Source organism: Hyperolius riggenbachi, chromosome 9 (genome assembly GCF_040937935.1).
Source record: "Hyperolius riggenbachi isolate aHypRig1 chromosome 9, aHypRig1.pri, whole genome shotgun sequence".
In the NCBI taxonomy this organism is placed as follows: Eukaryota; Metazoa; Chordata; class Amphibia; order Anura; family Hyperoliidae; genus Hyperolius; species Hyperolius riggenbachi.
This window is the reverse complement of record NC_090654.1, coordinates 137,264,702-137,291,247: the sequence shown is the minus strand read 5'-3', so window position 1 is coordinate 137,291,247 and position 26,546 is coordinate 137,264,702. Positions and strand designations below refer to the sequence as shown.

The following is a 26,546-nucleotide window of genomic DNA, read 5'->3' as shown; positions in this document are numbered from 1 at the left end:
GTGTCCAGAGAGCTCAGTCAGAGACAGGCAGAGCTTTCTCTCCCAGAGAGCAGAGGAAATGTATCTTATGTGCAACATAAACATCTGTAATTGTGTGTGTGAAACCTGATATATGAAAACAAAAGCCTGTCGGGTAATCTGCTTCAATATTACACTATTCTTAACATGTCAGACTGCAGAGGCTAACCTCTGCCATTGAGACATTCCAAACGTAGCTAAAAACTACACACAATGAATTAAAGCTTTTGCCTCTGATATGTAACATGAAAAGTAGAAAAAATGTTTACACAGCTAAAACTTAGACATTATTTGTACACTGTCATTTTAGAACACATGGTTTAAAGGGACTCCGAGCAGTGCAGAAACGATGGAAAGATGCATATCATTTTAAAGCTCTCTTTCTCCTCTTTCCAATGATATATAAACTGCCGCCCAACGCCTGTAAGTTTTCGCTATTTTCGCGATTGAAATTGCCGCGGCCGCGATTTCAATCGAGAAAATAAAGAAAACTTAAAGGCGTAGGGCGACGATTTAGGTGTCGCCAGAAAGAGGAGAAAGAGAGCTTTAAAATGTTATCCATCTTTCCATAGTTACATTGTATTACACAGGGCGACTTTTTCCTAAAGTCAGCAGCTCCATTCTGCTAAATGGAGCTGCTGACACTGGGGAAAGTGTCGTCCTGTGTAATACAAGTAACCATGGAAAGATGGATATCATTTTAAAGCTCTCTTTCTCCTCTTTCTGGCGACACCTAAATCGTCGCCCTACGCTTTTTAGTTTTCTTTATTTTCGTGATTGAAATCACGGCCGCGGCAATTTCAATCGCGAAAATAGTGAAAACTAAAAGGCGTAGGGCGGCAGTTTATATATCATTGGAAAGAGGAGAAAGAGAGCTTTAAAATAATATGCATCTTTCCATAGTTTCTGCACTGCTCGGAGTCCCTTTAATAGAGTTCCTTTAAGTCCTGAAACTAGCAAGGTTAGGCCTACACAAATTAGACCTGTTTTCCTGCACAGCCCATCGATTCTCATTTAGACTGAGATTGGAGCTATTGGGATCTAAAAGAAAAGGTGGGTGCTTTCTGCAGTTCTCCTTCCATGGACCACTTTTGATAGGAACTAACCAGTGCATACTGGGAACAAATCACAAGACATGTAATTTTGAAGATGCTCTGATTTTAGTTGTCTTGCGATTACAAATTGGTCCTTGTTAAAGTTGCTCACCTTCAAGAACTGACTGTTAGCTTACTGGCTAATATATCATACCCCTTGACAGTTGTCATTGTAATGTGAAAATCAATTTTATCACCTTGTAATGTCAGCCGTTTCAATGCTATGTATGATCGGTTTAATTAATCACTATACAAATAATGTACAATTATGCAAAATGAAGTATGGTCCAGTGTTTTAGTTGTGGGGCAGATAGCTGACATTTTACCAACAAATGTTGATTCAGGTAATAACTTCAATAACTAGTTTATTGCAAGCTTTCTAAACTTTAAAGCGGAATATAACCCTGCATTTCAACTTTGCTCTAAAACATTATTTACAGCATATTATATGCAAAAAGCATTTTTTTTTTACTAGACCAGCATTGGAAGGGTTAAACACAGAGGTTTTAAGTTCCGTGCAGACATTCAGATGGTTACATTCTATTTAGTTAGTGTGTAACTGTTTATCAATAGATACATCTCTTTGGCTGTCCTCCAAGCTCCTTCTCAGTGAGAGAGATGAGTCATAATAAACACATATTTGTAAACAAAAAGTATCTAACTCAAGTTCGGATTCGGTTGCAGAAATCTCTAGGGACTTTAAAGCCCTGTGTAACCCTTCCAATGCTGGTCTAGTAAAAAAAAAATGCTGGTTGCATATAATATACTGTAAATAATGTTTTAGAGCAAAGTTGAAATGCAGGGTTATATTCCGCTTTAAGTTTCTTTTTCAGGCATGATACAGAACTGAATCAGAACTGGTATGGTTCTGCATGGCTGTAGTTTATTTTATACAAAGTGCATTTACCTGCATCTTGGGCAATGCAATGTCTGGCGATCAATAGGGAAATTTGCACATCTATGCACCTATCCTTATTGAAGCTGATTGTAACTTCTGATATGCAATGCCAGAATTACATAGTCTCTGCAAATGGTGGTCACACAGCTTCCTTCCACACAGTTGCTGTGTTACAAAGCCAAAGGACCACAATTTGCGATCTGGAAATGCAGAACCCTTTTTGTCTAACATATAAAACCAAAGCAGACCACCCCTACTGTTGGGCTGATTTGAAAACTAATTCCAGGCTACTAGAAATTCACCATACCCATTCCTGACTCTCCTGGTAGGACTATTGCGGAGGGATGATGCTTCTTCCTGTAGGACGCAGGAGTAGATATCCCATGATACCTAATGAAGACTTTCGGCTGCAAAAACCCCACTGTCAGAGCCTACCTCAATGGCTGATGTTAGTGTGTAGCTGGCTATGGAAGAAGTTTGCAATAATTATAGTAGCCAGCGACCATTATTTCAACACAGGATGTTGGATTATTATGGCTCTGTTGTTGCATGTTGGATTATTATGGCTCTGTACAAATTAACAAGCTGACACATCATTGCATTCCAGCGGTTCTGGAGGTGTGTTTAGTTTTTAAGGGCACCAATGGTTAATTTGCATATATATCTAGCAGTGATGGGGGACATCTCAAGCTGACTCCAACCTGAATTATCGCAAAATCTTTCTGTTTTAAGGAAGCAAACTTTTGTTTTCCTTAGTATTTTAGTAAGGGGCTTTTAGGACCATTGTAGCCCCTCACACACTCCAATGAGTTCTGGTTCATCATGAACTTGCTGGTTAGTCTGTACCTCTTGCTGTTACAAGCCCTACTCAATAGAGCCAAATTAATCCATGCCATGCACTGATGAGGATCAAACAATCCGAAACAGTCTGTATGCATGTTGGATTATTATGGCTCTGTACAAATTAACAAGCTGACATATCACTGCATTCCAGCGGTTCTTGAGGTGTGTTTAGCTTCTAAGGGCAACAATGGTTAATTTGCATATATTCAGCAGTGATGCACTGGGAGACATCTCAAGCTCACTCCAACCTGAATTAGGATACTTACCTAGGGCCAATTTGCAGGTATATGGAAGATGATAGTTGCATGGAACATCACTCCACTGACCACCATCATGCCACCCTGTTACCACACAGTCTTCTCCAGAGAGGAAATAGCTGTCAGGCTGCCCAGAATTCCAGTTCTCAAACAGCTGTTAAAGAGATTGTGAGAATGTGAAAATACATACATTTTCCATGGGTCAATAGAGACCACTGCAGGCGACAGCAATTATAGTAATACAGTAGTTGAAATTGTTGTTACACATTAGCATAAGGTTTATATTCACATTGGCCTTAATTCACTAAGATTTATCAAACACTTTATCAAACGTTTGATAATTTACCTCATGCATAAAATCTAATGTTGAATTCACTAAGGTGTTATAGAGTTATTGAACGTTTTATCGATAAAACGTTTTATAAATCTATAACAACTTAGTGAATTCAAAATTAGATTTTACTCATGAGGTAAATTATCAAACGTTCAATAAAGTGCTTGATAAATCATAGTGAATTGAGGCCAATGTCTCTCTGCAATACCAGTGGGGAAAAATTGTGATCTTTCTTACCTTTCAAGTTTGCATTGAGGAAAGCTTCTAAGCTTTTCCCTGCCAATTGAACAGTACCCTGGACATCATTCTACACATCTGACAGCTGAAAAGGGCAGCAAGTCCAATGGTAACCAAACTATTAACACACACACACACCTACATATTGAAAACATAATCAGCTAACAGATGTATCTGGGATCAGCAAGCACGTGCATCGGGTGGAGGGGAAAAGGGGCGCTCAGGTTGTTGTTTTTTTATATTACATAGTTACATAGTTATTTGGGTTGGAAAAAAGACATACGTCCATCAAGTTCAACAAGAGAACAAAGAACAACACCAGCCCACCCCCTAACATACCCTGTTGATCCAGAGGAAGGGGAAAAACCCTTACAAGGCATGGTCCAATTAGCCCTAAAAGGGAAAAAATTCCTTTCCGACTCCAGATGGTAATCAGATAAAATCCCTGGATCAACATCATTGGGCATTACCTAGTAATTGTAGCCATGGATGTCTTTCAACACAAGGAAAGCATCTAAGCCCCCTTTAAATGTAGGTATAGAATTTGCCAAAACTACTTCCTGTGGCAATGCATTCCACATCTTAATCACACTTACTGTAAAGAACCCTTTCCTAAATAAATGCCTAAAGCGTTTTTCCTCAATGCGCAGATCATGTCCTCTAGTCCTTTGAGAAGGCCTAGGGACGAAAAGCTCATCCGCCAAGCTTTTATATTGCTCTCTGACGTATTTATACATGTTAATTAGATCCCCTCTGAGGCGTCTTTTCTCTAGACTAAATAAACCTAGTTTATCTAACATTTCTTGGTAAGTGAGACCTTCGATCCCACGTATCAATTTTGTTGCTCGTCTCTGCACCTGCTCTAAAAGTGCAATATCTTTCCTGTAATGTGGTGCCCAGAACTGAATTCCATATTCTAGATGTGGCCTTACTAGAGAATTAAATAGGGGCAATATTATGCCAGCATCTCGAGTTTTTATTTCTTTTTTAATGCATCCCAAAATGTTATTAGCTTTAGCTGCAGTAGCTTGGCATTGAGTACGATTATTTAACTTGTTGTCGATGAGTACTCCTAAGTCCTTCTCCAAGTTTGATGTCCCCAACTGTATCCCATTTATATTGTATGGTGCTAGACCATTGGTACGACTAAAATGCATGACTTTACATTTTTCAACATTGAATTTCATCTGCCATTTATGTGCCCATATAGCCATCCTATCCAGATCCTGTTGCAATATGTCCCTATCTTTCTGAGAGTTGATGATTCTGCACAATTCTGTATCATATGCAAAAATAGCAACATTGCTTACTACTGCATCTACTAGGTCATTAATAAATAAATTGAAGAGCACTGGACCCAGTACAGACCCCTGTGGGACCTCACTGCTAACAGTCATCCATTTTGAGTATGATCCATTGACCACAACTCTTTGTTTTCTGTCCATTAGCCAGTTCCCTATCCATGCACAGACTCTTCCCCAGTCCTTGCATCCTCAACTTTTGCACCAGACTTTTGTGTGGAACAGTGTTGAAGGCCTTTGCAAAATCCAAGTATATCACATCTACAGCATTCCTAATATCCACATTAACGTTCATTACCTCATAAAAGCTGAGCATGTTAGTCAAACAGGACCTTTCTTTAGTAAACCCATGTTGATGCTGAGAAATAAGATTATTTTCTACTATGAAGTCATGTATAGTATCTCTTAGTAACCCCTCAGATAGTTTGCATACAACAGGTCTATAGTTCCCTGGATCTGATTTTTTACCCTTCTTAAATAATGGGAAAACGTGGGCCGTACGCCAATCCACTGGGACTCTGCCAGTTGCAAGAGAGTCACAAAAGATAAGATAAAGGGGTTTATCTATAACTAAACTTAATTCCCTTAGGACCCAAGGATGCATGCCATCTGGGCCAGGTGCCTTGTCTAATTTTAATTTATTTAGTCTTGCCTTCACTTCTTCCTGCATTAAGTATTTAATATTACAGTTGGAAGATTGAGACTCTTCTGCATCTGTAAATTGGCATAATGGTGCCCACTGCCCTTTCCCCTGGACTTCCTCCTTATTACTAGTGTGTCAGACATTCGTTGTCCACCAACAGATGCAGGGTCCCAGGTGCCAACAAGATGCAGGAACTTCCTGGAAGTTTGGTGTCTGACATATCAGCAAACATGTAACTACCAGAGGGAACAAGAAGAAGAGCGACAAGAAGAAAAAGAGCGCAGCCACTGTGACAGGTGCCATGCCACTGAGTAACACCATTGCAACTCTTCTGTGACTGTGTATATCAGTACAAGTGGCCAGCAGGGGGAGGCACAGGGGGTGGTGTTGAAGAGGCCACATGTTTTAACTAACTGGTATTGTGCTTTGCGAGGGGCTGGAGGGGCAACATGTTTGCCGTGACATCAGCTGCTGCAGTCTTTTTGAAGGCTACATGTCACTGATGTGAAAGGGGGATGGGGGCACTCACCAGGTACTACTGTCATGGGGGAAACCACCAATTGGATGCTTTCTTGGTTTGGTAGAGTGGGAATAGAGAAAGGGGCTGATGAGCCAAGGTCACCTGTCATTGTTGTCTTTTGGGGGAGAGGCCACCTGTCACTACTGTCTGGGGATGGTGAAAGGCCACCTTTTACTACTGTCGGGGGCGGGGGGGTAGTTGGGAAATTAGGGGGTTTAGTTTAGGGGGTGGTGTTTGGAGAGGCCATCTGTCACTACTGTCTGGGGGGTTGGGAGAATCCACTTGTTACTACTGTTTTGGGGGATCAAAAGGCCCGATGTTTGTTTTTTGGGTGGGGCATTATTAATCCATTTTCTGTTAGGATTGATGTCTACAATGTGTATGGGGGAATAATAGCTGCATTTTATATGAGGGATATAAGGGAGTGATGGCTGCATTTCATATGGGAGAAAATGGCTTGATTTCATATTGGGGATAATGGCTGCATGTCCTATGTGGGGTGATGGCTGCGTTTTATAGGTGGGGATTAATTGATGCATTTCATATGTGGAGTGATGACTACATTTCATATGTGGTGGTCAATGCTGCTTTTTATATGTGGTTTTGATTGCTGCATTTAATATGTGGAGGTCAATGCTGCATTTCTCATGTGGTTTTATCAGTTTAATTTATGGTGGTTTGGGTGCTTTTATGGTGATGATTGTTCTTGAATTTGCTCTTGTAATACTCATTGCACAGTAATTTCCATTTTTTTTTTTTTTTTACTAAAAACTCTTTAAAATAATCTTTACAGATCTGTTTTATACATTGCTGATTCATTGATTCACAATGAATTTGACCTTCCATTCATTCTGCATAAGTTTGTGCGTGGTTTAAATCTTCTCTCATCTTCTCTTAACCCTTTCAGATATTTACTTGCTTTTTTTAGCATAATATTTGTTGAAACGTTCTTCCCATTGTTTTAGTAGTTCATTTTCATGGTCCCATTTTTTTCTTTCTAATTATCTTATCAGCTTTTTTCTTCTTTTTCTTCTAAATCCCCATTTCTATCTCTAAAATCCAGGAAACTTGGGATGTTAAAAAACTGACATTTACATTTCAGAGGCACCAAAATGTAATAAAATATTTAAAAACAGTTTAAAAAAAGGTGTTGATATGAACTTACCTCCTCTCATAGAAAACACTCAAGAGCGAAATAAATATTTACAGTATAGTCTCCATCTGTTAAAATTTCTTTTTTAACTACAAGCTACATTTTCTGTTGCAAGCTCTTTTTTTTTTGTTTGTTTGTTTTGTTTATCAAGCTGTTAGTTGTTCAAGATTTTCTGTTATATTGTGGTCTATTTGGAGGTTGTTTACTTAATGTACATCTACAGTAGGTCATTTGTATGAAGAAACTATCCAACCCACATGCCCCACCTCTCTTTCATCTTACATATAAAATACTTGTAGCTCCTCATACTTTTATCAGTGCATGTTTATCCATCGTGTAATATAACGTTGCCTTTGCACATGTCCTGATGTGGGAGGTTGGTAGATCTTACTATCATGTTCTTACACAACATTAAGTCTATAATTCCTTCTCCATTCTTGCTTGTTTTATTATGGAAGATGTGGTGGATCCATCTGAAAATGGTGCCTGTGAATAATGGTGTACGGTGTTGAAGCTAATCCATTTGTCACTTATCGCTATTTAATGTTAAAACCTTATTGTTATTTAGCTCTGTTTATTTTATTGAAAATTACCGTTAACACACAGAGCCCTCTCTGTACCTATCCCTAACCCCTAGACCCCCCCTGGTGGTGCCTAACCCTAACCACTTCCCTGGTGGTGCCTAAGCCTAAGACCCCCCTGGTGGTGCCTAACACTAACCACATCCCTGTGCGCCATTATTATGCAGTACCAACGATAAATAGCGATAAGCGTATCTTTTAATGCTGCGCCATTTTATGCACAGGCGCTGTGCGCCATTATTCACTGATCCGAGATGTGGTTACCTATTATTGTACTGTATTCTTGCTCCTTTCTAATTTAGCACACATGTCTCTGTTAACCATTAGAGATGTCGCGAACCTCCGATTTTCGGTTCGCGAACCCCGTTCATGAACCTTCGCGGAAGGTTCGGTTCGCGGAAAAGTTCGCGAACCACAATAGACTTCAATGGGGATGCAAACTTTGAAAAATAGAAAAATGTATACTGGCCACAAAAGTGATGGAAAAGATGTTTCAAGGGGTCTAACACCTGGAGGGGGGCATGGCGGAGTGGGATACATGCCCAAAGTCCCGGGGAAAAATCTGGATTTGACGCAAAGCAGCGTTTTAAGGGCAGAAATCACATTGAATGCTAAATTGCAGGCCTAAAGTGCTTTCAAACATCTTGCATGTGTATACATCAATCAGGGAGTGTAATTAGAGTATTGCTTCACACTGACACACCAAACTCACTGTGTAACTCACCGCAAACAGCTGTTTGCGTAGTGACGGCCGTGCTGGACTGATGTGCAACATGGCCAGAGTGCAGGCCGTGGCAGTTTTCCAGCCTATATGGTCGCCGGGCTGTGCTAGCTCAATGATAGAACAACAGTGACTGTCCAGCTGATCAAATTTGGTCTGTCCACAATGAAGCAATGACCTTATTATCTTCTTGTATGTAGGTAGGCATAGGTAGGGGTCCCAGTAGTTAGCTAGGCATGGGTAGGAGTCCCAGTATAGGTAGGTAGGCATAGGGAGGTGTCCCAGTAGTTAGCTAGGCATAGGTAGGAGACCCAGTATAGGTAGGTAGGCATAGGTAAGTGTCCCAGTAGTTAGCTAGACATAGGTAGGAGACCCAGTAGTTAGCTAGGCATAGGTAGGAGACCCAGTATAGGTAGGTAGGCATAGGTAGGTCCCCTAGTATAGGTAGGTAGGTAGGTGTCCCCGTATAGGTAAGTAGGTGCCCCAGTAGTTAGGTAGGCATAGGTAGGTGTTCCAGTATAGATAGTTAGGCAGGGCCTGGCTGGCACAGTAATAAGAATTACCAAGGTCCAGCTGCAACAGATAGGGCTGTATAATTCAGTTCAACACACACCAAAAAAAACACATCTGGAAAACATTATCTCTCAAAAGAGCTGTTGAGGTGTGCTATTTTAGCAATAACAATCAGCCAGGAGCAAGCCAAGAGCCTAACTAATCTTTCCCTAGGAGAACAAGTCTGCAGCAGCTGTCCCTAGTCTGTCTCTAGCAGGCACACGAGTGAGTGTAATGGCCGGCAAACCTGCCTTATATAAGGGGGGGTGGGGCTCCAGGGCTTAGTGTAGCCTGAATGGCTACAATGTGCCTGCTGACTGTGATGCAGAGGGTCAAAGTTGACCCTCATAGTGCATTATGGGGCGAATCGAACTTCCGCAAAAGTTCGCTTGGTCCAGGTGAACGCGAACCCACAAAGTTCGCCTGGAACTGTTCGCCGGCGAACCGTTCGCTACATCTCTATTAACCATCATATAATTTTTTTTTTGGGGGGGGGGGGGTGGTATCATAGATTTGCTCCCAGTGTTGGTAGGATTGTTTTGTATCTTGGTCCTCAGTAATATCCATTTATAATGTTGCATGAAGAAAACAGAGGCACCAAAAGAATAACATTTACTACCATGGTTAAAAATTGCTGGGGAGGCAGTAATGGACCTACCTCCTTTAAGAAGACACACAATCACTGTGCAAGTTCAATGTCATAGAAAATGTATTGATCTACTCCAAAAAAAACAGTGCAACGCATTTCACAGGCCAGGCGTCTCTGTGACATAGAGGCACCTGGCGTTTTCAAGACTTATTGCTGTTATTTGCTGCATATTTTATTGCCTGAGGAAGCGGGGTTATACCTGTGAAACACGTTGCACTGTGTTTTTTTTTTAGTAAATCAATACATTTTCTATGACATTTAACTTGCACTGCCTCCCCAGCAATTTTTAACCACTATAGCAAATTTTATTCTTTTGGCGCCTCTGCATCTACAGTGGTAACCCTGGTTTGTGAGTATAAATTTACTTACCTACACTATCCATCCATCCATTCACCAGTACATACTACACTAAAGTGGGCTCTCGGTGTCCCTCTCTTTGCATATACATTTATAATAGTTATATTAATTTGGATCTTATTCTGGCCTTGAAGACTGTTTCATTTACATCTTGAAAATCGAAATTTGAATTCATTATCCACCATAAAAGCTACTGCCGCTCACAGAGCAGGGACAAGGTCCTTCAGCACCCAAGGCTGAGACACCAAAGTGCGCCCCTCCATCCCTCCCACCCCAGCCGTCACACACTGATTGCTATTAGACTAAGAGGGCCACAGGGCCCGCAATCTCCCCAACACCTTAATATCTAGTTATCTGGCTTGCAGTCACTGCTATGTATCCCCTTTTCTTATTTCTTTCTGCTTCAAACACAATTAGGAATGACAGCTGAATGAATTGTGCGCCCCCTCCTACACTGCGCCCTGAGGCTGGAGCCTCTCCAGCCTATGCCTCGGCCCGGCCCTGGCCGCTCACTTTCCTACTGTAAAGTATCATATGTGTTTGAATCTCTAATGCCTTTTCCAATTCGCGTGGTTTCTTGTATGGCTGCAATCTGCATTTTGTGTTATAGAAGTTCTCTTAATAAGTTCGTTTGTGAACTGTGAGCAAATAGTGTTCTAGGGGCAAATAAATTGCATATTCCATTGTCTAAGGCTTCTTACACACTAAGACGTTGCGTTAGGTGCTACGTTAAGGTCGCATAACGTGCACCTCACGCAACGCATGGTGGTGGTGGCAGAGGACGTTAGCAAAGAGCCGTGTTAAGCGGCTCTTTGATGTGTCCGTGATGCGTACTATAGTACGCATGCGCTGTTGGAGACCACGTGAGCGGAACACTCCGCATCACGTGGTCCTGCCAGTGATGTCAGCACAGTGCAGTGAATATTAATTAGCCATGTGGCTAATCACTGCTCCTGTGCAAGCAGGCTAACGCGGCAAAGCCGCTCTAACGCCGTAGCATGCTGCACTTTAGATTGACGTGCAGCGTTACAATGTAACGCAACGTGGGCACTGTGAACAGCCCATTGCAGTTACATTGCTGTGCGTTGGGGAGCGTTACAGGCTGCACTAACGTGCGCCTGTAACGTCTCACTGTAAAATCTTTGACTGAATAATTTACCATTAGTCCATTCTGATTTCTGAGGTTTCACTAAAGGTTTCTTAACAATCTCCAGCTTTGCTCATCCTATTGTAATCAACTAGAACAAACATGGTTATTAAATTAAACAGAGGAAAGTAAAAGAAAGAAAAGAAAGTGGAGAGTAAGGTAGGGATCTGCGTTATTCTAAAGGAAGAAATTCAGTTGACTTACTACTTGACACCGGAAAGTTGGCTAAATGATTTTTAAATAATTGAAATTAAAAAGACAGTTCATAAATATTTACAGAAAATACATAAAAATTACAAATTACAAAGTAAGTACAAAGTACATAAAAACAAGTACAAAGTATAAATATAAAAGTATTAAAACAAGATGGGCTTGATTCACTAAGACAAATAGCATGCCTTATCCAAATTAACACGCCTTGTCAAAGTGAACATGCCTTATCAGAGTATCACAGCGATCGCTACAAATTTATGCCTGCTAATTGGCAATGACGAGAGCTCCACTCATCCTGCCCTGAGCCCCTGTGGGTTCGTAGCGCTCGCTAAGCTAAGGCGTTTCAACTTTGATAAGGTGTTTTATCTCTGATAAGGCGTGTTAACTCAGATAAGGCATGCTATTTGTCTTGGTGACTCAAGCCCGAAAAGTGGTACATAGAGCTGCTTATGTCTGGATCCAGTGTAATTCAAACAGTCTAGGCTACTATGGTAAGTCCAGTTCTGCAGGTTAGCGTTCCCTGGGTCCTTAACATTACTCTGCAATTTTTCCAAGCAGCATATCATACAACTGGGGAGCTAGTCTCTGTCAGCCTGTTGTGTGTCTCAGACACAGGCAAGTTTCCAATGTTTGTTCATGATGTTTTTCACCAGGTTTTCATAGTCTGAATATGTAATCAGCTAGTCTATAACTAACTAAATAAATATAAATAGTAATATGTGATGTTATGGTCATATGAAAATTGGGCATAAATGTATGACTTCAGTTCACCCTTTCATTACCTATTTTCTGCCCCATTCACTCCCCTTAGAAGGGAGGGTGATAGGAGGGAACATCACAGTAAGTCTGCTTCTTCTTGTGTGAAAATAGCCAAAAGTCACATTTTTCAAAGAGTGATTATGGGGACTGAGGGGAATGAGGAAAAGAACAGGCAACTCACAGAGAAATGTGGATCCAGCATAAACATACCTCTGTGCTTATCTAAGGTAGCTTCCCTCAGGCCAGATATCATTTAACCACGTCAGCCTACAGGTGTTTTCACCTTCAGAATAGAAGCAATTTTACCCTATCAGTGCTCCTCCTCCAGGGTTTTCCCCTCCCACACCTCTGTTCCTCTCCAATATTTCTCATGCTGAGACAATGCACAATGCACAATACATCAGGATTGGCTTCAAAATAGCCACAGTTAAAATGGGAAAAGCTAAGAAGGATTTTCTCTTTTTTTACTGTAGAAAAATCACTAGAATCAAATCATGGACAGTGCAATACATATGTAAGTAGAACGAGTATTTATCTACATGGCTGACAACTCCTCTTTAGGGGGTAAAAACCCTGGAACCTGAAGTAGTTAAAGAGCCTCTTTTCTAATTTACTCAAAAGTCAGTTTTGGTTTAGATTTATAAATGCACATTAGTGGTAACAGTAATGCATTGGTCATTTTTAGAACATTGTAGTAACGTCAAGCTGGTACTATCAACACCTTACCACAGGATTGCCATCTGACCACTGAAAATCGCCTTCAATGGTTCTGTCATTTAGACCCGTCCACTGGTAATCTTTATACTGATCTGAGGGAACATTGAAAATTGCTGTTGACAAACTGTGTTTTATTTTCTTGGTAAAAAATATACTTTTAACAAGATGAAATAATGACATAATAAGAAGCTTCATATTATTGATACCTAAAAAATCCAAAGTGCACAGCTCTACTGTTCATGAACACATGAACAAAACACCCTATGCAATTTACAAACTCGCCAGCTCATTTCATTTCAATTTAGCACCCCCCAGTGGGTAACAACTCGCTTGGGCAATGTAATTGCTCAGCGACTTCTTTTCTCCCTACGCAATTGTAAATATCGCCAGAGCAGGTGAAAAGTCTCTATTTCCACCTTAACTAAGGAGACCCCAGATGTATGTACAGTATATTCCATAAGACTACTTTTTAACCCTTGAAAATCATCTGAAATGTAAGGGGCCGTCTTATACGCTGGGTATTATTGATGCCAGGTGATACGCCCTCTCCTGTTACCGACAGGCGCACGTGCGAGATCTGAGAGGCAGAGAAGGCGGTAAATAGGATGCAAGGGCGGGGCCAGAAAGATGATAGAGGCGTGTTTTATGGGCACAGCGCAATCTATTCTTCCATACTGCTCTGATAAACAGGGAGACAGGGAGAGCTGACCAATCCACTTAGGGAGAGGTAGAGTTGACCAATCCAACCAGTCAATTGCCTATATACTGTTATATACTTGGCACCACATACAGTACAGCACCCGTATCTGTTCATACATAGCATCAGTATGTGAGTTTTTTTGTATTTTATTTGGTGTGCATTGAAAGAGTGGTAGTCTTATACAACAAGTATATCCCAAACTCTATATTTTAACTGGAAAAGTTGGGGGGTCATCTTATACGCCCAGTCGTCTTGTACGCCGGAATATACGGTATATAACAGAGAAAGTGATTAAGGTATTATGGCTCTTGATGGACTTCCTAGATATGTGACATCACGCCTCGGGAAGTCAGCATGCCCCCCTTGTGGCAGTTCAGCTCATTAGCGAGCTGCTGCCAAATTTAGCGACGACAAGATCTATTAATGGCCAGCATTATTAACCCCCTAGGAGAGGCACCTGTTCGGCCTGTGAGTTTAGGTGGACGGCCTTGTCTTGGTAGGATTACAGTTGTGCCATACTCCTTCCATTTCTGAATTATCGCTTAAACAGTGCTCCGTGGGATGTTCAAGGTTTTGGAAATCTTTTTGTAGCCTAAGCCTGATTCAATAACTTTAACCCTGACCTGTCTGGTGTGTTCTTTGGACTTCATGGTTTTGTTGCTCCCAATATTCTCTTAGACAACCTCTGAGGCCGTCACAGAGCAGCTGTATTTGTACTGACATTAGATTGCACACAGGTGCACTCTATTTAGTCATTAGCACTCATCAGGCAATGTCTATGGGCAACTGACTGCACTCAGACCAAAGGGGGCTGAATAATTATGCACACCCCACTTAGCAGTTATTTTTTTGTAAAAAGTGTTTGGAATCATGTATGATTTTCGTTCCACTTCTCACATGTACACCACTTTGTATTGGTCTTTCACATGGAATTTCAATAAAATTAATTCATGTTTGTGGCAGTAATATGACAAAATGTGGAAAACTTCAAGGGGGCCGAATACTTTTGCAAACCACTGTATATATATATATATATATATATATATATATATATATATATATATTATTTATTTAATTTGTTTTCCTACAAATCCCTCCTGACATTATATTTTAAAGAATATTTTCCCAGAAACATTTTTTACACTCACTAAGAGACCTATTTCCACAACTATGCCAGCTGCCAGTGGTGCTCAGCAGAGCTCGAATATTCGAGTAGCTTGAATATTCGAGCTCTTTTCCAGCTATTCGAGCTCGGTATTCGAGCTCCGAATAGCTGTAGCTATTCGAATGGGCTATTCGAGTACACTCGAATAGCCCATTCACTATTCGAGCTATTCGAGCAAAACGGCGCTATTCGAGCTCGGTACCGAGCTCGAATAGCGTCATAGCCCAGATTGATGTCCTTAGAGCCAATCAGAGGGCTCCCAGGCCCTCTGACGGCAGCAAATCACAGAGGGGGACCCTGGCCAGCCCCTACCCTATAAATAGCGGCCGCCATGTTAGGTTTCTCCGTGCTTGCCTGAGACTTGTACAGAGAGAGAGTTGCTCCTTTGTGCTTTGGCTTAGCAAGAGCTCTATTGTGGTCATTTACCTAGCGTTTTTGCTCACATACACCTCCTATACACACCTATATTGTTGTTAGTTAGTCAGACATTGTATTTTAGTTAGTAGCTTTTGTGTGACATAGAGACAGGCCAGCTGCTGCAGCCTTACAGCTTTAGGCCTCAGGGCCTTGCCTGTGTGGGCAGCTGTCCTCCTGTCCTCTGTTTATTTCTCTCTATTCTATACCAGTATTTCTGCTGTCCTTTACTACTGATTGTATTAGTATTGTAGTTATATACTGTAACTGTACTAGGACACTCACTGTCACTGTTCATAGGCTACTAGCTGCTCCTGCGTGTGTGCACTCACTTTCTGTGTACACACTACACACACTCTATTTCCTTCTGATAACTGATTAATTATTGTAATTGATTATTGTAATTAGTTAGTTGTACTTACTGTTACTACTTACTGTACTAGGAGTCTAGGACACTCAGTCACTGTTCATAGGCTACTAGCTCCTGCGTGTGTGCACTCACTGTCTGTGTACACACTACACACACTCTATTTCCTTCTGATAACTGATTGGTTATTGTAATTAGTTAGTTGTACTTACTGTTACTACTTACTGTACTAGGAGTCTAGGACACTCAGTCACTGTTCATAGGCTACTAGCTCCTGCGTGTGTGCACTCACTGTCTGTGTACACACACTACACACACTCTATTTCCTTCTGATAACTGATTGATTATTGTAATTAGTTAGTTGTTTGTACTTACTGTTACTACTTACTCTTACTGTACTAGGAGTCTAGGACACTCAGTCACTGTTCATAGGCTACTAGCTCCTGCGTGTGTGCACTCACTGTCTGTGTACACACACTACACACACTCTATTTCCTTCTGATAACTGATTGCTTATTGTAATTAGTTAGTTGTACTTACTTTTACTACTTACTCTTACTGTACTAGGAGTCTAGGACACTTAGTCACTGTTCATAGGCTACTAGCTCCTGCGTGTGTGCACTCACTGTCTGTGTACACACACTACACACAGTCACACACTCTATTTCCTTCTGATAACTGATTGATTATTGTAATTAGTTAGTTGTACTTACTGTTACTACTTACTCTTACTGTACTAGGAGTCTAGGACACTCAGTCACTGTTCATAGGCTACTAGCTCCTGCGTGTGTGCACTCACTGTCTGTGTACACACACTACACACACTCTATTTCCTTCTGATTACTGATTGATTATTGTAATTAGTTAGTTGTACTTACTGACTGTTACTACTTACTTACTTACTGTACTAGGGACACTCACTCAGTCACTGTTCATAGGCTAGCTCCTGCGCGTGTTTGCGCGTGCGTGCACTCACTGTCTGTAGTGTACACACACTAAATTTACTTGTGATTACTACTGATTATTGTAACTGCTAGTTGTACTTCCTGACTGTTACTACTTACTTACTGTACTAGGGACACTCACTCAGTCACCTCACCCACCAACCCACTCCATTAAAGTACCCCACTTTTCACCCGCCCTTTTAAAAAACTTTTGTCTATACGCCCAAAACATCGAAGATGTCTGGAAGTGGCAGCCAGCGCGGTTTGTGCAAGGGGAAGGGCAGCAAGGGAATCAGGAGGAGAGGGAGCAGCATTGTGGCAGGCCGCGGCCGCGCCACCATGCACAGTTCCGCAGCAGCAGCAGCAGCGTCAGTGGCTAACATTCCTCCCATAGCCACTGGCCGTGGACGCCTTGGGCGCCGCCCAGCAGGAGCATCTGCAACTCACGCTGCAGAGACACAGCAGCAGCAGCGTGTAGCACCTGCTCCGATTTTCCTCCAGCCGGGTCGGAAACGTCCCATTGAGGAAAAGCATGCAGACACTGTGGTGCAACTCATGACAGAGGATGAGCAGCCCGCCATCAGCTCTGCATCCGAGGCCTCCACCCTCACCACCACCACCACCACCCCTGTTCGCAGCAGCCGCCCAGCAGGGTCTGGGGAGGAGGCCAGTTCACCGTCACTCGCCGACCTGTCATTCAGCAGTCTTTTGACCCCAGGCATCATGAGTAAATTGTCTGCTGTTGTTGGCGATCTTGAGGAGGAGATGCTGATGGGCACTTTGGGGGATGAGGGATTGGACAGCAAGACTGTGGCGACAGTCAAGCAGCCCATCCATGCATCAGGAGAGGAGTTTGGGGGGTCATCATCCCAGCAGGACATGTTTCAGGAGGGGGAGGATGATGATGACCCGGTGACAGACAGAGACTGGGTGCCACCACCTCCAGGGGATGTCGTCCTCAGCAGCTCTGAGGAGGAGGAGGAGGATGCGCTTGTGGGCCTTGCAAGGAGGCGCATCATTGCAAGCATTGGCAGCAGTAGGCAGGTCCCACAGCCTGCTGGTGTCTCAGGCTCAGCAGCAGCAGCAGCAGCATCTGCCAGTACCACCACCAGCCGCACCCAAGCCCCCCCCCCCAACCACCACAGGGAGACAGGCAGCAGCGCTTCCATGCCGTAGGGGGATGTTTCTGTCACCAATCTGGCGATATTTCACCATGCCCACTGTGTACAGCAAGTACGCCACTTGCAACCACTGTCAGCGGAAGTTGAGCAGAGGTGCAGACCCCTTAAAGTTCAGCACCAGCTCGCTCATCAACCACCTTGCTGCGAAACATTTCCACCAGCATGAGGAGTTCCAGAGGCTGAAGGCATCTGGTGCTGGCAGTGGCACCACACCCATCACTGCACAGCCTTCAGCAGCAGCAACAGCAGCCACCCGCCCTCCTGCTCCTCCAGCAGCACCAGCAGGAGTGCGGAAACGCACTGCTCCTCCCCCCTCTGCAACTCCTGCCGCCGACACTGAGGCCTGTTCTGGCAGCCAGTCCTCAGTGGCCTCCTCCGCTGTGTCTGCTGATTCCCGTGCCAGCAAAAGGCCACGCCAGAGCCTTTTGAGCGAGTCCTTCCAGGGGGTGGTTAGGGCTCTGCCTCCCAGCAGCCGTCGCGTGCGGCAGCTGAACGGCTTGCTGGCACGGGCCATGTGCTCCCAACTCCTGCCGTACACGCTCGTGCAGGAGGGGAGCGACATTCGTGCGCTGCTTGCTTGCGCAGCCCCAGACTGGCAGCTCCCCAGCAGACACTTTTTCTCCCGCAAGGCCATTCCTGCACTGCACCGCTTTGTGATGGCCAATGTGGAGCGAGGGCTAGAGCACGCGGTTGGTGAAAGGGTCCACGTCACCATGGACTCCTGGAGCAGCCGCTTCGGGACAGGCCGCTACCTGTCCTTCACTGTCCACTGGGTCAGCTTGGTGGAAGGGGGTGAGGATGGGAGAGCAGCAGCGGGCACAGCAGCAGCAGCAACACAGTGGGTGGTGCCACCCCGCAGGGTCAGGGGAACTGCAGCAGGTTCCTCCGATCCTCTGCCATCCTCCGGCACACCTGGCCAAACCCCCCGGCTCAGCAGCAGCGTGAAGGCCCGCCACTGCCAAGCGCTGCTGCACTTGGTCAGCCTTGGGAAGACCAAGCTGACGGCAACCCATGTGTTGGCCAAACTCCAGGAGCAGGAGAGGATTTGGCTGACCCCCAGAGGCCTCAGAGTCGGAGAGGTGGTGGCCGACAATGGGGCCAATCTGGTTGCCGCAATAGACAGGGGAAACCTGACCCACATCCCCTGTCTTGCCCACGTGCTGAACCTGGTGGTGCAGAAGTTCTTGCGCACCTACCAGGGGATGGGCGAACTGCTGGAAATGGCAAGGAACGTTGTGCGTCACTTCCGACGCTCGGCTGCAGCCTGTGCGAGCCTGGAAGACGTGCAAAAGGAGCTGGATCTGCCACGCCATCGGCTGATCCTTGACGTTCCGACTCGCTGGAACTCCACCCTGGCGATGTTGGAGCGTCTGGTTGAACAGAAGCGCGCTGTCAAACAGTACCTTGCCCTGGCCACTGTTTCCGCCGCTCAGAGAAGGGACAAGACCAGCAACATCCCGTCCATCGTCCCCGATGATGACTGGAGGCACATGCAGCAGGTGTGCTTAGTGCTGGCTCCCTTTCTGCAGGCCACTAACATGGTGAGCAGGGACCATGCTATGGTCTGCGAGTGGGTGCCCCTGGTTTGTCTGCTGAACAGGGCCCTCGATGCTTTGCTGGAACAGGGAGCGGCAGCCTTGGACCAGCAGGAGCGGCAAGCAGCTGCACAGTCCACCTCTGAGGGGGAGGAGGAGGAGGACTTGGTGGAGGTCCCTGACCTTGCTGCTGATGAGGGGGAGCAGCACAGTGCAGCTGAGTTGGTGCGGGGGTGGAGAGAGGATGAGGCTGACGAGGCAGAGGAGGAGGATGAGGACAGCAGCACTGCCGTCGATGTGCCAGCAGACGTGGCCCGCCTCTTCCCAATGGCAGCGCACATGCTGACGTGCCTGCGCAGAGACCCCAGGGTGATCCAGATGAAGCAGAGGGAGGACATCTGGATCAGCATGATGTTGGACCCACGCCTCAAGGGGAAGTTGAGCCAGTTCCTGCCGCCTGCAGGAGGAGACCCAGCGCAACAAATAAGGAGCTTGCAGCAGGCCCTTGTTGAGCGCTTGGAGGAAGCCTTCCCCCAGCCTTCCACCCCCACTGTCCAGCAGCCAGCACAGAGGCAGCAGCAGGTGCCTGCATCCAGCAGCAAGCGCCCCACAGACCTGCTGTCTCTCAGCCACGAGCTCTACAGGACTGTAGAGGCTCCGGCAGCAGTGACTAGAGAGGAGGTGCATGAAGCAGCATCCTCCACCGGTCACAGCCAGCGCCTGACCCGCATGGTGGCTGACTACATGGGGTCCTACAGCGGGCTTGACAGCGATGCCCCTGTTGATCCCATGGAGTATTGGGTCAAGCGCCTGGAGATCTGGAGCGAGCTGGCGCAGTACGCCCTGGAAGTGCTGTCCTGCCCCCCTTCCAGCGTGCTGTCCGAGCGCTGCTTCAGTGCAGCTGGTGGTGTGGTCACCGAGAAACGCTCACGTCTGTCTCACAAGTCTGTGGACAGACTGACGTTTCTCAAGATGAACCAGGCGTGGGTGGAAGGCGAGTTCCTGGCCCCTGTTGTCGGCGAGAGGGGGACATGAACTGGCTAAGAACCATCGTTAATGTGCCTTACCACCCTTTACCACCTCCTGGCTCCTGCTCACTAAGCCAGCCTGGTTCACTTTGACTATTACGTCGCCTGCAGCCACACATTTTACACCTACAGTGGGCTGCTGTGTACTGCCCTTCTGCTGTCTGTCTGTGTTTCCCACTGCCAGGGTACACAGATTTACCTTCTGCTGCCACTCTGCCACCAGCTATTACGTCAAACAATAGCTGCACACATAATTACTCCTCCATTCCTCCTGCTGCTGCTGCTGTCTGTCTGTCTGTGTTTCCCAACGCCAGGGTACACAGATTTACCTTCTGCTGCCACTCTGCCACCAGCTATTACGTCAAAAAATAGCTATATCTGTGTAATTGGTTGTAAAACCAAAACTACAAAACCATTACAAAAAAAAAGGTTTAATTTTTCTGAGGTGCCCGGGTTGAAAACTGTGTTGTCTCAGTTGTGTATTGGACACGATGTGGGCTGCACGACCACTGTCTGGGACCTCCTGTTGTGTTCATTTACGGCCTGGTATCACCGCTAGGTACCAGGGCTATTATGTCACGCTGCCTACCTGCTGCCACACTCACACTACTCCTCCATTCCTCCTGCTGCTGCTGCTGTCTGTCTGTGTTTCCCACTGCCAGGGTACACAGAATTAGCTTCTGCTGCCACTCTGCCACCAGCTATTACGTCAAACAATAGCTGCTCACATTACTCCTCCATTCCTCCTCCTGCTGCTGCTGCTGTCTGTCTGTGTTTCCCACTGCCAGGGTACACAGATTTACCTTCTGCTGCCACTCTGCCACCAGCTATTACGTCAAACAATAGCTGCACACATAATTACTCCTCCATTCCTCCTGCTGCTGCTGCTGTCTGTCTGTGTTTCCCACTGCCAGGGTACACAGATTTACCTTCTGCTGCCACTCTGCCACCAGCTATTACGTCAAAAAATAGCTATATCTGTGTAATTTGTTGTAAAAACAAAACAAACCCCCCCCCCCAAAAAAAAGGTTTAATTTTTCTGAGGTGCCCGGGTTGAAAACTGTGTTGTCCCAGTTGTGTATTGGACACAATGTGGGCTGCACGACCGATGTCTGGGACCTCCTGCCTGCTGTGTTTATTTACAGCCCTGGTATCACCGCTAGGTACCAGGGCTATTATGTCACGCTGCCTGCCTCATTGACTGCCTGCTGCCACACACTCATCCTCCTCCTCCTGCTGCTGAATATACCTCCTGCTGTCTGTGTGTTTCCACTGCCAGGGAGCACATACAATGGCGCTTCCAACATGCGTGCGCCACCAGCTATTTGTTACGCTCAAAAATAGCTGCATTTCTTTAAAAAAAAAATTTGAAAAGAGAAATAAGTGAAGAAGAAGACGATATAGAAGAAGATGAAGAAGATGAAGAAGAAGAAGATGAAGAAGAAGAAGAAGAAGAAGAAGAAGAAGGAGAAGAAGATGAAGATGAAGAAGAAGAAGATGAAGAAGATGAAGAAGATGAAGATGAAGAAGAAGAAGATGAAGAAGAAGAAGATGAAGAAGAAGAAGATGAAGATGAAGAAGAAGAAGAAGATGAAGAAGATGAAGATGAAGAAGATGAAGAAGATGAAGAAGAAGAAGAAGAAGATGAAGAAGAAGAAGATGAAGATGAAGAAGAAGATGAAGAAGATGAAGAAGATGAAGAAGAAGATGAAGAAGATGAAGAAGAAGATGAAAAAGATGAAGAAGATGAAGAAGAAGAAGATGATGAAGAAGAAGAAGATGAAGAAGATGAAGAAGATGAAGAAGAAGATGAAGAAGATGAAGATGAAGAAGATGAAGAAGAAGATGAAGAAGATGAAGAAGATGAAGAAAAAGAAGATGAAGAAGAAGAAGATGATGATGAAGAAGATGAAGAAGAAGAAGAAGAAGACAATATAAAAGAAGAAGAAGATATAGAAGAAGATATAGAAGAAGAAGATATAGAAGAAGAAGATATAGAAGAAGAAGAAGAAGATATAGAAGATAAAGAAGAAGAAGTATATACAGTACTGAACAAATTTCTGGACACAACTTCTCTTTTCAACTTTTTTTTTTTAAAGGAACATCCCCACATAATCACTTGCTGTTGTTACTTGGAAAAAAAGAGGTTTCTTGCATCATTCACCCTCAAAACAAGTGTTGGAAGCTATTTAAGGCCATTTCGAATAGTCAGCTCGAATAGTGAGCTCGAATTCCGAGGTCGAATCGAATAGTAAAAATTATTCGACTCGAATATTCGACTGACCTCGAATAATTTACTATTCGAATTCGACCTAACTCGAATTTTGAAAAGGGGTATTTGAGCACCACTACCAGCTGAATCTATGCACACTGTGCCAGTGTTATAATCAATGTACCCTTATGCTTTTTACTATACGTTTGTCTACTATTGTTGATTATTTTTTATTTTTTTAGACCATAACCACTGCCATTCTGTGCAACAAATTTTATGCTGATATTCATCTGACAAATAGGGATTTATGTATAACACGCTGTGTGGTTCTGTTTGTTTAGATAATCATACGATATTTCACTGATTTGGCCATCATTAGAATTATATATCGTATGCACTTCCCAATAGTATTTCCTAAACTTTTTTTTATTATCGTTTATATCGTTTTGCTTATGTTAATTGTATGTGTGTATATATATTTCAATGGAGCATCGGGTCTTGTACATTTGATGATTTTAGGCACTTTTATTGGCCTGAGGAAGCCGGCTGTGACTATGTGCTAAAGAAACTTGTTTTTTGTCTTATAAGACTGTCACCATTGAGGTACAATACATCTTCCTTTTATTTTTTTATCATAGCTTTCAACAAAGTTGTATCTACTCATGGGTACCTCTTTACCCCATTGTGCCTTCAATCAAGATTTAAAGAAGAAGAACAATAAAAGAAGAAAGATGTGACAGATGAAAAACAGAATAGAGGATTTTTTTCCCTAATAAAGTTTTTCTTCTATTTTTAACACTAAATAAGTGTAGGGTAGAAAGTGACCCTATATGCCTATTTACCTGGAGGGGGCAGGACATCTGGGGGTCCCCATATTAAAAGAGGCTCCCAGATTCCCACATAAGCCTCCCAGGAGCCCAAGGAGTTTGACTCAGCCATCCTACTTATACCAGCCTGTATGGGTGAAAAGGGGTTAATGAAAGCTGTGGAAGAGGGGGGCTATATTCTTTGTTTTTAATGAAAAAAAATATTGTCATAGCTCCCATTTATGAGCCATTTGTCACCTATGCAGTCTGGTATATTCTGGGTGGCAGAGTCAACCTGCATGAGGCTCCACCATACCAGCGCACATTGCACATGATATGGTGGCTCTGTAAGAGGTGACAACGCCTCCCTCTTTCCTACAGAGTTATGCTCCTCCCCAGCTCCAGTGCCCAGGAGGAGGTGGGGGGATAGGTCCTGGGGGGTTATGTTGTTATCTGGGAGCCTGTTTTAATAATGGGATACCTAAATGTCTTTCCCCTTCAAGGTAAATAGGTATTAAGGGTCACTTTTCCCCCTATACCTACTTAGTGTTAAAAACAGATTATTAAACTTTATTAGGGTAAGAAAATCCTTCTTCTGTATTCTTCTGCTTTCCATGTCACTTCTTTCTTCATCTCCTCTGGCCGTCCACACTGCATGCCAGCCTCTGCTGACACTGCTGACGCTGCACTGCCTGCGGGACCTGCTGTGATCACCGCCGCTGCCGTCCTCTTCTCCATCTTCACTAAAGCCCAAGCAAAAGTATCTTTGCAGCTCCCACTGGGGCTCCCCATTCATCTACTAGGTGGACCAGTGAGATTCATCCTGATTGGTCCATGCTGAAGGACAGCTCCACATTGCGTGGCATTGCTGGGGATATAAGCTAATAGCTATTATTCGCATGAGTTATGCTTTTTAAGCTTGGGCAGTGTTCAGGTGCAGGGCCGGCCTTAGGTTTCACATCGCCCTGAGCGTAACCAGATTTTGGTGCCCCCTCCCCCCCCCCCCCATATAGTCAGATCCCCTTTAGGGCTCGTTCACATTGAAGGCGCTTTTGAACTTTTTAAGCGCTGGCGATTTTTTTAAATCGCCCTGAAAGCGCTTGTGCAATGATTCTCTATGAGACAGTTCACATCTGAGCGGTTCGTTTCCGATCTGCTCAGAGAAACGCTGCCTGGGCCATTTTTGGGGTGATTCCGCCTCAATGGAGGGTATAGGAAAAATGCAAAACGCTCACAAAATTGCTTTGTGCAGCGATTGCGTTCGCGTTTTTAAGAATAAATACATTGTGTTTATTATTTTCCGGATTAAAGAGTTCACTTCCTGAGTGATGTCAGGAAGTAAAAAAACAGAATCGTAACATCCCGTAAAGCTTGTGACTACACCAGAGTCCTTGGACCAGATGGGCCCACCAATTGTAATTTAGTCCTTCAGCTTTGTCAGCTGACTGCCACGACAGGGAACTAATTGGTAAACACAGGATGTTAACAATATGTCTGCTTCCATGAAAGCAGGACATAAACCCACTGCAGTTTTATTGCAGGATTTGTATCAGATTTAACAAAGAAATGTTTTTATGTAAAGGTTATTATTCTGCTGCTTATCTTTTACAGCAGCAATGAAGTTCTAAGTTCAGGTCCGCTTTAAATTGTACCTGAGTAGAAACAAAGTATAAATATATATTTACCAACATGATGTGTAGGCTCTCCTTTCACCGTCAGCCTTCTTACTGTGTTTGGCATCCCCTTTGCCTTGCTGCTCTATTCTCGTTTGGGTTTTTGATGAGTACCAGACAGACCCTGGTGCATGCGCCCTCAGATCGCCCTCTGTGCTCCTCCAGATTGTGCTCCAGAATGGCTGTTCACAGCAGCCATGGCTGAGAGCCAGGGCCGGGCCGAGGCATAGGCTGGAGAGGCTCCAGCCTCAGGGCGCAGTGTAGGAGGGGGCGCATAATTCATTCAGCTGTCATTCCTAATTGTGTTTGAAGCAGAAATAAATAAGAAAAGGGGATACAGAGCAGTGACTGCAAGCCAGATAACTAGAGATTAAGGTGTTGGGGAGGTTGTGGGCCCTGTGGTGCCTCTTAGTCTAATAGCAACCAGTGTGTGACAGCTGGGGTGGCAGGGATGGAGGGGCGCACTTTGGTGTCTCAGCCTTGGGTGCTGGAGGACCTTGTCCCGGCACTGCTGAGAGCATCCTGGGCATGTGCAGAACGAGTTGGAACTGTGCATGCCCCGGACACTCCCAGTAATAAACATAAAGAGTGTGCATGGATGGACAGTGCATGCATCCTGGATATCCCAAATGGAGGCTACAGTGGGAAGACGAGGGGGAAGCCAACCACAGTAAGGATCCTGAAAATGTCAGGGAAGCCTGTACATCATGTTCGTAAGTATATTTTCCCACTGGTTTACTATTGTAAAACTTGCACTGGAGCCCATATAAATTAATAAATGTATTTTTAGAAATGTTTTTTTCATTTTATCCTGTAATTTTGATATTCAGACTGCTGCATGAGTGTCATCTCTCATATTGCTGCTGAGTTACTGCTTTTGTTCCTTTTGAAAATATCAGGTCAGAAGGATATGCTGCTAACTTCACCTTTAAGTGTTATCTCTTTTTGTAGGACAACTTGGGCAATATGCAATTAACTTTTTCTCTCGAGTTTTCACCTAGGGGATCATTTTTCATCTTTGATTTAGAATAGGTTTTCAGCACTATGCAATGGAAAAAGTACCAAAAAGTAGATGAAAAAGTACTATCAAAGTTATTTGGAGCATTTTCTTGCTTGCTGGTGATTTAAAATGCATTTTATTGACAAGTTTAAAAATACCACCTATCGGAAAAGTCAGGAGAAAAGGTTAATTGCATATGGGCCCTTATGTTCTCTAATGTTCTCCAGCTCTCAAACACTTGTGGCCATATGCAATTCACTTTTTCACCTGACTTTTCTCCTAGGAGATACATTTTCATCTTCGATTTACATTAACATTTTGCTTGCTGGTAGTGTAAACGGCATTTTATTTACAAGTTGTGAAAATATCACCTAAGAGAAAACTCAGGTGATATGGCCCAATGGGTATTATGCAATTCACTTTTCTTTTAGGTGATAATTTTACACTTTATCAATAAAATGCCTTTTGAGCAACCAGCAAACAAGAGAATACTCAGAATAATTCTGACAGTACTTTTTCACCTACTT

At 44.0% G+C, this 26,546-nt stretch overlaps 1 protein-coding gene across 2 annotated transcripts in view; it reads right to left on the bottom strand.

The window, feature by feature from the left end:
- The window catches only part of BCAN (brevican), a 101,969-nt gene that overhangs the window by 6,948 nt on the left and 68,475 nt on the right, over window positions 1-26,546 (bottom strand). For both annotated transcript variants that reach the window (XM_068251718.1, XM_068251719.1), the window contains exons 11-12: window positions 13,004-13,086; window positions 3,120-3,264 (exon numbers count right to left, since the gene is read on the bottom strand). In XM_068251718.1, coding sequence (XP_068107819.1) covers window positions 3,120-3,264; window positions 13,004-13,086 — 228 coding nt within the window. The remainder of the gene's footprint in view (window positions 1-3,119; window positions 3,265-13,003; window positions 13,087-26,546) is intronic.